Consider the following 11,296-nt stretch of genomic DNA (forward strand, 5'->3'; position numbering starts at 1 on the left):
CCTCGGTGTTGCTCCCGCGCCTCGCTCAGACAGTGAGCGGGAACCGGTCTGTATGTGGGATCCGAACCCTCGGGCGGGAGCGCCGCTGCGCTTCCCAAGCGGCGCACTATCCAGTGCGCCACCGGTCCGGCCCTAAACAGAAACTTCTAACCCTAATTATGTGACTTTCTCTAGCAGTGAGGTCAGTTTCAAAGAAAAGCAAATTGTAAAGTTCACCCAAGGTATTTTCCAGTGAATATAATGGAAAGAGAGGCAAAGTCGCTGAAGGCAATTGTATTATCCTAATTAAATCATAAAGCACCCTCCACCCCTGCATCCAAGCCAGAAAATTAGGAGACATCTGATTGGTCACAAACTTCTCTTAATTCCACCTCTGAACCCCTTTCTATCTCCAGCATCCAAATTCAATACTTAGCTGAATTATTGTAATAGCCACTTGGTCTTTTCTCTTCCCATCTCCATGTTCACCAAGCTCTCCTCCATAATGCTTTTCATTATTCCACTAATTAGATGTTTCCAATGCCCCCTCTCCCCATGACTTATATGACAACAAACTCACAGTGTCATGCAAGGCCTTTCATGTTCTGGTCCCTGCCTCCTTCTTCGCCTCTTTTATCACTTGTCTTCCCCACTCTCAAGTACCCCACACTGCAAGACTGAAATACCGGCAGCTGCCCAGTCACGAGACTGTTCTCTCTGCCTGTAATACCTGCCACCCGTTAGCTTGCCAGGCAAATTAACAATCTACTCAAGGATAACCTCTTCTTCAACTTTTCCTGACTGCTGAGGCCCTTTCTCTGGAGTCAACAATGGGATGAAACAGAGACCCAGGAACTGTGTTACAGAAACAAGCCGGGGACTGTTCATAACACACAGGTTAGCACAGAGTTATCTCATTACACGGGTGACTACTCACAGCTCTGAGTGGCAATGAGCCTTTGCTTGTTGGTAAAAATGATTAATAACTATGATAGCTATGGTGATAACAGTTGTAGAGTTTCAAGGAGAAAAGCCAAATGTTTCAACAGCATTGCCTTGGCCAAGAAGTGACTAAAACCAAACTATAATCTTTTATTTATAGCACCTAGTGTTCTATATTAAAATAAATGTGATCCTTAGATAAGCCTAGTCCTGAATTATACCTTTAATGTTTATTAGCTGTGCAAATGGGAATGATGCTGACAGTTCTGAGCTTGTTTCACATCTGTATAGTGTGGATATCTCACAAGATTGTTTTAAAAATAAGAAAGATTAATTATACGTTAAAGTGCCTGTCTGCTCATAAGTTGTCTTCCATTTCTTCAGACCCAAGGTTTTTTTGTTTTTTTTTTTAAAGATGACCAGTAAGGGGATCTTAACCCTTGGCTTGGTGTTGTCAGCACCACGCTCAGCCAGTGAGCGAACCGGCCATCCCTATATGGGATCTGAACCCGGGGCCTTGGTGTTATCAGCACCACACTCTCCCGAGTGAGCCACGGGCCAGCCCAGAGACCCAAGGTTTTATTTTGGCATCCTTTTGCTTCTCAAATGTCTTCTGAGTTTCAAGTTAACCACTATCATTTTTCAAACTCAAAAGTTCAAAGGTGTCTGACCTATAAACTGTATAGATCAGAGCAATACAAGTATGATCATGTGTCATTGATGGAGTTTGGATGTGTTGTCCCCACCAAAACTCATGTGGAAATCTGACCCCCCATGTGGCAGTGCTGGGAGCTGTTTGAGTCAGGGGGGTGGATCCCTCATGAATGGATTAATGCTCTCCCTGGGGGAGGAGGGCCTGAGTGAGTTCTCGCTCTATTAGTTCCTGTGAGAGCTGGTTGTTTAACAGACCCTGGCACTACCTCTCTGTCTTGCTTTCTCTCTCCATGTGATCTGCTTGTACCCGCCGGCTGCCTGCTGCTTTCCTCCATGAGTAGAAGCAGCCTGAGGCCCACACCAGATGCAGCTGTCCCAGAATCATAAGCCAAATAAACCTCCGTTCTTTATTAATTACCCAGTCTCTGGTATTCTGTTAGAGAAACACAAAACAGACTAATAGTCACTTAATGACAAGGATATGTTCTGAGAAATGTGTTGTTAGGCAATTTCATCTTTGTGTGAACATCAGAGTGTACTTACGCAAACCTAGATGGCATAGCCTACTACACACCTAGGCCATAAACCTGTACAGCATATTACTGTACTGAATACTATAGGCAATTCTAACAAAATGGTTAAGTATTTGTATATCTAAACATAGGAAAGGTACAGTAAAACTACAGGACAAAAGATTTAAAAAGTGTTAACACCTGTATAGGATTGTTCTATGAATGAAGCCTGCAGGACTGGAAGTTGCTGAGTGGTAAGTGAATGCAAAGGCCTAGGACATTACTGTACACTACTGTAGACATTATAAACACTGTACACTTATGCTACCCTAAATTTATTAAAAAGTAAGTAATCGCACTACGACAAAGTCACTAGGCAATAGGAATTTTTCAGCTCCATCATAATCTCATGGGACCACCACTGTATATGTGGTTTGTTGACCAAAATGTTATTATGCAGCTCATGAGTAGTAGTTAGTTTTAAGCAGGTCTCCTGGGTTCTATTCCTTCTCCTTTCTCCAAAACAGCATCAGCTGTCATTATTTCCAGGTATGAAAATAAATTGCCCATATGCAGCAGAGACATCTCTGTGAGCAATAAAAAGCACTGAACAAGTACAGGTTTAGCATCACTAATCCAAAATCTGATATACTCCCAAGGCAACGCTCAAAGGAAATGCTCACTGGAGCATTTCATATAAGGAATGCTCAACCAGTGTGTACTCTGCAAATATCCCAAAATGTGAAATTCAAAACATTCCTGGTCCAAACCATTTCGGTTAAGGGATACTCAGCCTGTGTTTACGTACAAACAAGAATATGACATAAATAAGATGAGAAATAACATAAAATGAGAAATAACATTCAAGGCTGGCAAATGAGATTGGCACTCTCATACATTAGTCTTGGAGTTTGTACTACCTTTCTGAAAAGGCATTTGCCATGAGGATATTTAAATGTTAGAGGTTTTGACTCTAAATTCTATTTTTGTATAATCTCAATACATTTTCAAAAACATGAATAGGAGACTAAAAGAATAAAATATGAGGGCCGGCCCATGGCTCACTTGGGAGAGTGTGGTGCTGACAACACCAAGTCAAGGGTTAAGATCCCCTTACTGGTCAGCTTTTAAAAAAAGAAAAAAAAATATGGTTATTTCATTAATGGGAAATTACATTATTAATGAGTAATGGAATTTTTTTTTCTTCTATGTGTTTTACAAATTTTCTATCACACATATGTATAGCAGTTAACAAGATGTTTGTATTACACCGCAATTCAAATCCAAGTCCCTCTCATTACAGGGTGTGACTTTTGACTAATTCCTTAAGTATTTCCTCACATATAAAACAGTCCCAACCGTATAGGATGCCAAAGTGCTTGACTATTTTTATTATATTTAGAAAAAGGTTATTTTTAAAAACATCTTCACAGGCCAGTTAGCTCTGTTGGTCAGAGCGCGGTGTTATAACACCAAAGTCAAGGGTTCGGATCCCTCGATTGGCCAGCTGCCAAAAAAAATTTTTTTAAAAGCACCTCAAGTTACACGTATACCACAAACGCCCTCCACTAATTCCGTGAGCAATGTGGGACCTAACCTGCTCATTCATAAAAAACATCTTCAACTGGTGAATCGTATGATATGTTAAATTGTACTTCAAAAAAAGCTATTAAAAAAAAAAACATTTTCATGTAACGGTTCTGATAAACACCCTTTTCTTCATTTAAATGTCCACTTTCAGTAGTCAAATCCCATACTTCCATTTAAATTTGGGCAATTATCCTTGACAGAAGGTAAGATGATAAAGCCCCGCACCCCCCATCAAGTATCTCACGCTTAAGCTAAGATCCAAATCTTAGTTCGTAGTGACCCAGGAAATCCCTGACATCTTCCTATCAGGCTAAAGAAACGCAAAATGACAGTAATGACACTTTTTAAGTATTAGGGAGCTGAGCGCCCCAGATATTCTATATGCAGACCACTGTGCTCATATCTGTTTTAATAAGACTGGTCCAAAGGCTGACATTTTAATAGAAGCCACAGTTTTCAGTTCCAGGATCTGGTAAAGACAGGGCAGCCTCCAGATCTACAACATCGGAGGATAACGGCTCAGGGTTAGGGCCATTTCTTGGTGACATTGAGATGGTTGAGCTGGTCCGCCACAAACCGATGCGGGGGGAACTTGGAGGCCGTGGCTGCCTTTATGGCCTCGAAGGCGGCCGCCCTGCGCGCCGCGGCGTGGCCGTACTCCTGCTCGGCGCTCAGGTAGGGCGTGCTCAGCCAGTAGTGGTTCTCCGCCTCGATCTCCAAGCGGCGGAGCATGTTCTGCTTCGCATGCGAAGACACGATGCGCGGCCGCCGGTGCTTCCCGATCCACTGCCGACCAGGAATGCGATTGCGGCGGAGCAGGGCGGTCAGGAACATGGTGCCTGCCGAGGAGAGGGGACAGAGGCGGGAGACGCGAACGTGCGACGCCGGGCCGGGCAGAGCTGCGGCCTCGCGCCCTCCTGACCCCGGCGAGAGGGGCGTCCCGAGAACGCGCACGGAAGTGGGGGTCCAGCTGAGGCCGAAGAAGGGCCTCCCAGGGCCCCGAAAACGCCCAGCAACTCACCAGCCGCGCTCCCCGGGGCGACGCGTCCCGCCAGCGACAGGCTGATGCGACGGCGGAAGTACGCCCGCCTCGCGGCGCCCTGGATCCTTCTCGCGACGCTTCAGCTCTCGCGAGAGAGTACTTCGCTGGCCACGGACGGCGCTTCCGGCGCCGAGAGATTCAAACGTCTGGCGGGCGCGGGGCGCGGCGCGCGGCCGTGACGCCTGCGGCGCCTGGAGTCCCGCTGTGCCGAGCTCGGCCATGGACCCGATCCGGAGCTTCTGCGGGAAGCTGCGGTCTCTGGCCAGCACGCTAGACCGCGAGACGGCCCGGCTGCAGCGGGCGCTGGACGGAGAGGACAGCGGTGAGTGAGGCGGCCGTGGGGCCCGCGCCACCAGGGCGACCCAGGGCTGCGAGGTGCTTCGACAGAGATGCGCGGTGGGGGGTGCGCGTATCAAGCCGGGGCTGCAGGCGCCAGGGCCTCTCAAGCGTGCGGTCGTGTCTGGTTTCTGTTCCCTGTGCAACCGCAGAGCTCTCCTGAGACAGTGAAAGTAGCACTGATACTGTGTCGCGAAGAGAGACAGCGGCACTTACGGATAAAAATCTAATTGACAGAGTGAGCTCATAGTGCGTGCAGCATACATGACATGCTTCCAAGTTATATATGTGCGTTTGTCAACAAAAATAACGTGTGAAATGATACAATTTCTTTTAAAATGCACTATTTAGTATCGTTCTTCACACTGTACATATGTAGTAGTTAGTGACTTTTGTCTCACCCAAGTAAATGGTCCACAGTTGCAGTAAACGTCTGGATTCTTCCCTATAAGCCATATTGCCAACACAAACACTAATAGTACTCAATGCTGCTGCTTTTCTAAATAAATAAAGCAAAATTCACCGCCATTCACCTTTGCATTAGAGACCTTAAAAAATTGTTGCAAAAGTAGTGCAGATTTTTAGATTATTTCATAAGTGTCATAATTGTAATGCATCTTAAAATATTGTACCCTGCAGACAGACTCCTTTTACTGTAATTATATTATGAATAGTTCTCAAGCCGTTTGAAAATGTTTATTTTCGTGACTGTAAAAATAACATGTGCATCGTAGGAAATTTGAAATATGAAATAGAAAGAATATAGTAAATAGTCCCTATAACCCCACCATCAGAAGACACCACTATTAATATTCTATTAGCTTTTCTAGCATTCATATATTAGGGCTTTTTTGTTTTATTTTATTTGTTTAGTTGTAATAATAGACACAAAATTGCATTAACATTTTTGGAGTCTTGATATATATGGCAAATTGCTTTCAACAAACCTTGTGCTAATTTATCTTACCAACATATTACCTCTGCATAAACTCAGCATTTTCTTTTGGTTTTACAAGAAAAAGTTAGAATAATTCTTCAGTTCCTAGCCTATATGTATTATGGAAAATATGGAATTCTTGTAGAGAAGATGATCACAATTTCACCTTGTATGATCACAGTGATGAATTATTAAATCAGTTGACTTTTAAACGTCTTTATTAGAGCATGGTTTTATAACAGCAAGGTCAAGGGTTTGGATCCCCCTACTGTTCAGCTGCCAAAAAAACCAAATCTTTGAGATATAATTCACATACTATAAAATTCACCATTTAAAGGATACAACTCTATGGCTTTTAGTATATTCACAGAGATGTACAACCATCATAACAAAAAGTTTAGATTTTCGTCACCCCTAAAAGAAACTTTTGGCTTTAGGCAACCACTAATCTACTTTCTGTCTCTATAGATTTGCTTGTTCTGGACATTTCATATAAATGGAATTACACAGTATGTAGTCTTTTGTGACTGACTCATTTCACTTGGCATGTTTCAGTGTTCATCCATGTTACAGCATGTATCAGTACTTCATTCCATTTTATTGCTGAGTAACATTCCACATTTTCTTTATTGCTTCACCAGGTGATGGACATTTGTGTTGTTTGTGCTTTTTGTCTATTATGAATAATGCTGCTGTAAACATTCATGTGCAAGTTTTTGTTAGAACATGTTTTCAGTTCTGTGAGTATGTATACCTAGATGTGGAATTGCCGGGTTTTATGGTGTCTCTGTTTAACTTTTTGAGGAACTGCCACGTTGTTTTCCAAAGTGGCTGTACCGTTTTACATTTGCACCAGCAATTAATTGCAATTCGTTCACATGAAGGGCTGCAATTTCTGCACATCTTCACCAACATTTGTTATCATCTGCCTTTTTTCTTACAGTTATTTTCGTGGGTATGAAATGGAATGCCATTGTGGCTTTGAATTGCATTTTCGTTATGAAAATTGGTCAACTTTTAACAGGTGGAAGAAGGAGATCTTCAAAGGAGGTGTGTGTTAGAAAAGAGAACACTATAATAATCATAATCCTCTTAAAAACGACAGTTGGTATATGACCAACTGATTAATGACAATAACGATAGTGCAGTGAGTAAAGTATGTCTTTTCAGTAAGTAGTGCCAGGTCAGTTGGACATCCAGATGGAAAAAAGAATGGACCTTGATCCTCACGTCATGCCCTATACAAAAATCCATATAGTTGTAGCACTAAATGTAAAACATAAAACCATAGAGCTTTTAGAAAAAAATATAAAAGAAACGTGTTAGGAACCCAAACGTGCCTCTCATAAAGGAAAAAATCGATAAGTAGGACTACATTAAAATTAAGAAAATATGTTTATGACAAGACAATGAAAGGGCAAACTATAGAGTAGAAAAAGATATTGCTATATGAGGGGTCTTCAAAAAGTTCATGGAAAGATTTGTATTTTAATTCTTTTTTTCTATGAACTTTTTCTCTGCAACATATAGAGTACCCACAATTAATAAGAAAAAGGCAGACAATGCAATAGAAAAATGCAAGTCTTCAATTGATACTTCAAAAGAAATTATCTTCAGATGTTAATTAAGCATTTGAAAAGACTTCAACTTCTTTAGTTATCAAGGAAATGCAAATTAAATCCCAACTGAGTACAGTTGCATACCCACCAGGATAACTAAAAAGAAAAAGAGAAAAATACCAAGTGTTTGCAAAGATGTGGAATGAAAGGAACTTTGACTCACTGGCAGTGGGAGTGTAAATAGTAAAAAACACGTTGGAAAACTGTTTGGCAGTATCTGCTAAAGTTGAACATATGCATAATTTATAATCCAGTCTTTGTAGGTCTGTAGCATATGGAAATGTGAATATATTGGCACCAAAGACATGTACTAGGAAGTTCAAAGCAAGAGTATTCATAGTCCCAAACTAGAAACAATCCAAAGTCCATCAACAATAGAGTAGATAAATAAATTTGACATCATACAGTGGAATATTATACAGCAGTGAGCATGGATGAATTAGATTATGGATGAACATGGAGGGATGTTACAAGGAATGGTGAATGAAAGAAGCCAGTCACAAAAGAGTATATATTGTATGCGTCCATTAAATAAAGTTCATAAACAGGTAAATCTACTTTATGATTTTGGAAAGCAGGGTAGTGTTTACCCTTGAGGGAAAGGGAGGGACTACAAGAGAACTTCTAGAGTTCTAGTAATGCTCACTCCTACCCTCCCTGTTTCTTGATTTGAGGGCTGGTTATGCAGGTATGTTATGTTCACTTTGTAAAGTTCATCAGGCTATATACTTATAATTTGTGTACTTCTCTGTATGTGTGTTAAGTTCAATAAAAATTTTAAAAAACAGCCTTAACACTTTTCTTAGCAATTGACACGATATACATTATAATTGACAGGATATAAGTTATAAATAAATATCTTCAAGGATCTTATAATTGTATGAAGCTATACTAAATTTTCTATTCTTTTTCTTCCTTCTTTTTCTTATATTTATTGGACTTTTTTTTCTTTCAATATTCATATTGAAGACTTTGAAGATCATCCAATGAGAATTTTACATGACCTTCATTCAGAAGTCCAGACTCTAAAGGTATCACTCCTATAATATCATTTTTTTGATAATTTAAAAAATCTAAATAGAGTGAGTTAGAAGATAAATTATAATATACTTTCTTTCCTCATAAAAGGATGATGTTTATATTCTTCTTGATAAAGTAAAATTGGAAAATCGAGAAAGCATTGCTTTCATAAAGGCAACAAAAGTACTGATGAAAAAAAATTCAGCAGATATCACGAAAATGAGAGAGTTTTTCCAGAAGTATGGATATAATCCACGTGCCAAGAAAAATTCAGGTTTGAATAACTTTCATTTTATAGCATTTGATTTAGTATTAAAGAAAGAATGCAGCATGATTAACTAACACAACTGTAGGCTTGGCTATGGTTGTTAATTCTTGCTCTACCATTATGTGACTGTCACTCGACAAACATCTGTTCAGCACTCACTGTGTGCTGCATGCAGTGCTGATCAGTGGTGCAATGTAAAGACAGTTCTTGTTCTCCTTTCCAAAATGCCAGATGAGAACTAACACGATGCTAGATCAGAGAATTCTTTGAGCTATTTAAATGAAAAAATACAAGATAAATCCACATCACTCAGGATAGGCGGTTTGTTGTCAGCTCTGCCAATAAATAGCTGAGAGACCTTAAGGCATGCTGTTTCATTTTTCTTGTTCTCAGTTTCCTCTTCTGCAGAATGAGAGATTTTGGCTATATAAGTTGATAAAATTATTTTTTAGTCCTAAAATTTTAATGAAGGGTAGTATAGCACAGCAGTTTAGAATTTAGAGCCAAATTGCCTGAGCTCAAATATCTGTTCCACCACTTTCTAGCTGTATTATCTTTGGCAATTTCTTAACTTTTTGCCTCAGTTTCTCATCTGTAAAGTGGGGATGTTTAACAACTACCTCATGAAGTTGTATGAGGATTAAATGAGATAAAATTTGTTTAGAATGGTGCTTGGCATGTCAGTCGCCCAGTGTTAACTACTGTTGTTGTGCCCATAACTGTGAGTGACTAATTTCAGTATACTTCAGTGTCTTCATTTCTATTATGAAAATGGTCTTTGTGCATAAGTAGAACATTAAGAAAATTCAACACATGTATCGAGGATGTGTGTGGAAGGTATATTTAACAGTTCACACACTGTAATAGAAAGAATCCAGTTGCCTTTGCGTCTGGCAGTTTAGCTCAGTTGGTTAAGAGTGCAGTGTTATATAATACCAAGGTCAAGGATTCAGATGCCTGTACTAGTCAGCCACACAAGCAAAAAGGAATTCAGTTGCCTTCACTGTGAAAAAGCCATGGATTTGAAAATTGGCTCCACCAGTTACTATGTGTGTGACCTTGGGTAATTTCTCTAAATTGCTTTTTTCCTCACTTCTGAAATGGGGATAATAAAATTGCCCAATGTAGTAGTGACAACGGTGATGATTTTATTTTATTATTCTCACCAGTGACAGCCCTGTGATAAATACAACAGTAGGTTTTTTGGTAACTTTTGTAGCATTCCTCAGATTGACAGAAAGCACAATGCCAAAACAGAACTTAGTGAGTCAGAAGCTCTCCTAAGGGCCAAAAGCCATGAAATGAAAGTTCATGTTTGAGGAACTACCTATCTTTCAGATGCTCTTCTATTATTTTTCTCAACTAGGCTTTTGATACAGGTATTCCAGACTGACTTAGGATAAAAATTTACCTTTGAATGATAGTCTTTCTTTTTAAAATTAGGCATCTGAAAATTGAAAACCTAAAGTAATATTATTATACTTTGTTTTAATGTAGAACACAGTTGATTTCATGCTGTAGTTAATGTCATAAAATGATAGGATAGTTGCCCGAAATATTATGAAAGACTGGTAAATCACATTAACTGAGGAAGTAAAGTGGATTTTTATTTGTGGGTATTGATTTTTCATCTTTTAACACTTTAGTTTGTTTTCCTTCTCCAACGTATCATCAAAATGGGATATGAGCAGTCAAGAGGTACATGTCAGAAATTTACTGAAGGGACAATTAAAATAAAATTTTTAGAGAATCAGGACTTTTGCTGATTTGGGAAATTTCAGGTGGAGCTATTTTATGTTGTTTTAGTGCACATGAGATTTTCTGTTTCGATGTTTGACCAGAATATTACATCTTTGATTTTTCTTCCTAGTATGTGAGCAAGAAGTCAATGACTCTACCCCAGAGTTGGCTAAGTGTGAAAAATTTCAAAAGCCTGATGTGAAGGATGATCTGTCTGATCCTCCTGTTCCAAGCAGTTCTGTTTCTCAGAAGTCTCTGTGTAGTCCACAACTTTCAGATTTTGGACTTGAGCAATATATGATATCGCAAGTTCTACCAAACCCTACACAGGCGGTAAACAATCATAAGCAAGAACCCAAAATTGTAACTCCACCTACCAAGCAATCACTAGTTAAAGTACTAAAAACTCCAAAATGTGCACTAAAGATGGATGATTTTGAGTGTGTAACTCCTAAATTAGAACACTTTGGTATCTCTGAATGTACTATGTGTTTAAATGAAGATTACACAATGGGACTTAAAAATGTGAAGAATAAGAAAAGGTAAGCAGCTTTCTTTCTTTTTTTTTTTTTTTTCCTTTTTGTCTTTTTTCGTGACTGGCAACGGTTCGCAACCCTCAGTGTCGCGCCCGTACCGGACCGGGACCGGCAACGGGAT

The 11,296-nt window shown here is 39.9% G+C and overlaps 2 protein-coding genes across 4 annotated transcripts in view; one reads left to right on the forward strand and one right to left on the reverse strand.

The window, feature by feature from the left end:
- Window positions 1–4,018: 4,018 nt before the first annotated feature.
- On the reverse strand, window positions 4,019–4,773 carry MRPL57 (mitochondrial ribosomal protein L57). Its single transcript, XM_008583244.1, has 2 exons — window positions 4,699–4,773; window positions 4,019–4,516 (listed from the first exon to the last, which is right to left on the reverse strand). The coding sequence occupies exon 2, from the start codon at window positions 4,509–4,511 to the stop codon at window positions 4,203–4,205; it is 309 nt and encodes a 102-aa protein (XP_008581466.1). The 5' UTR covers window positions 4,512–4,516; window positions 4,699–4,773; the 3' UTR covers window positions 4,019–4,202.
- A 124-nt stretch (window positions 4,774–4,897) lies between these two features.
- Window positions 4,898–11,296, forward strand: part of SKA3 (spindle and kinetochore associated complex subunit 3) — a 25,737-nt gene continuing 19,338 nt past the window's right edge. Inside the window, exons 1-5 of one of the 3 annotated variants that reach the window (XM_008583246.1) lie at window positions 6,469–6,501; window positions 6,936–7,042; window positions 8,581–8,642; window positions 8,740–8,905; window positions 10,770–11,181. In XM_008583246.1, coding sequence (XP_008581468.1) covers window positions 6,955–7,042; window positions 8,581–8,642; window positions 8,740–8,905; window positions 10,770–11,181 — 728 coding nt within the window. In that variant the 5' untranslated portion in view covers window positions 6,469–6,501; window positions 6,936–6,954. Of the gene's footprint in view, window positions 5,042–6,468; window positions 6,502–6,935; window positions 7,043–8,580; window positions 8,643–8,739; window positions 8,906–10,769; window positions 11,182–11,296 lie in introns of those variants that run through there. The other 2 variants (XM_008583245.1, XM_008583247.1) reach the window with 2 other exon arrangements.

Source organism: Galeopterus variegatus, unplaced genomic scaffold (assembly GCF_000696425.1).
Source record: "Galeopterus variegatus unplaced genomic scaffold, G_variegatus-3.0.2 Scaffold2867, whole genome shotgun sequence".
Classification (NCBI taxonomy): domain Eukaryota; kingdom Metazoa; phylum Chordata; class Mammalia; order Dermoptera; family Cynocephalidae; genus Galeopterus; species Galeopterus variegatus.

Excerpts from the sequence above, each read along its gene's own strand:
- MRPL57 (XM_008583244.1), bottom strand. The coding sequence starts at position 4,511 with ATGTTCCTGACCGCCCTGCTCCGCCGCAATCGCATTCCTGGTCGGCAG.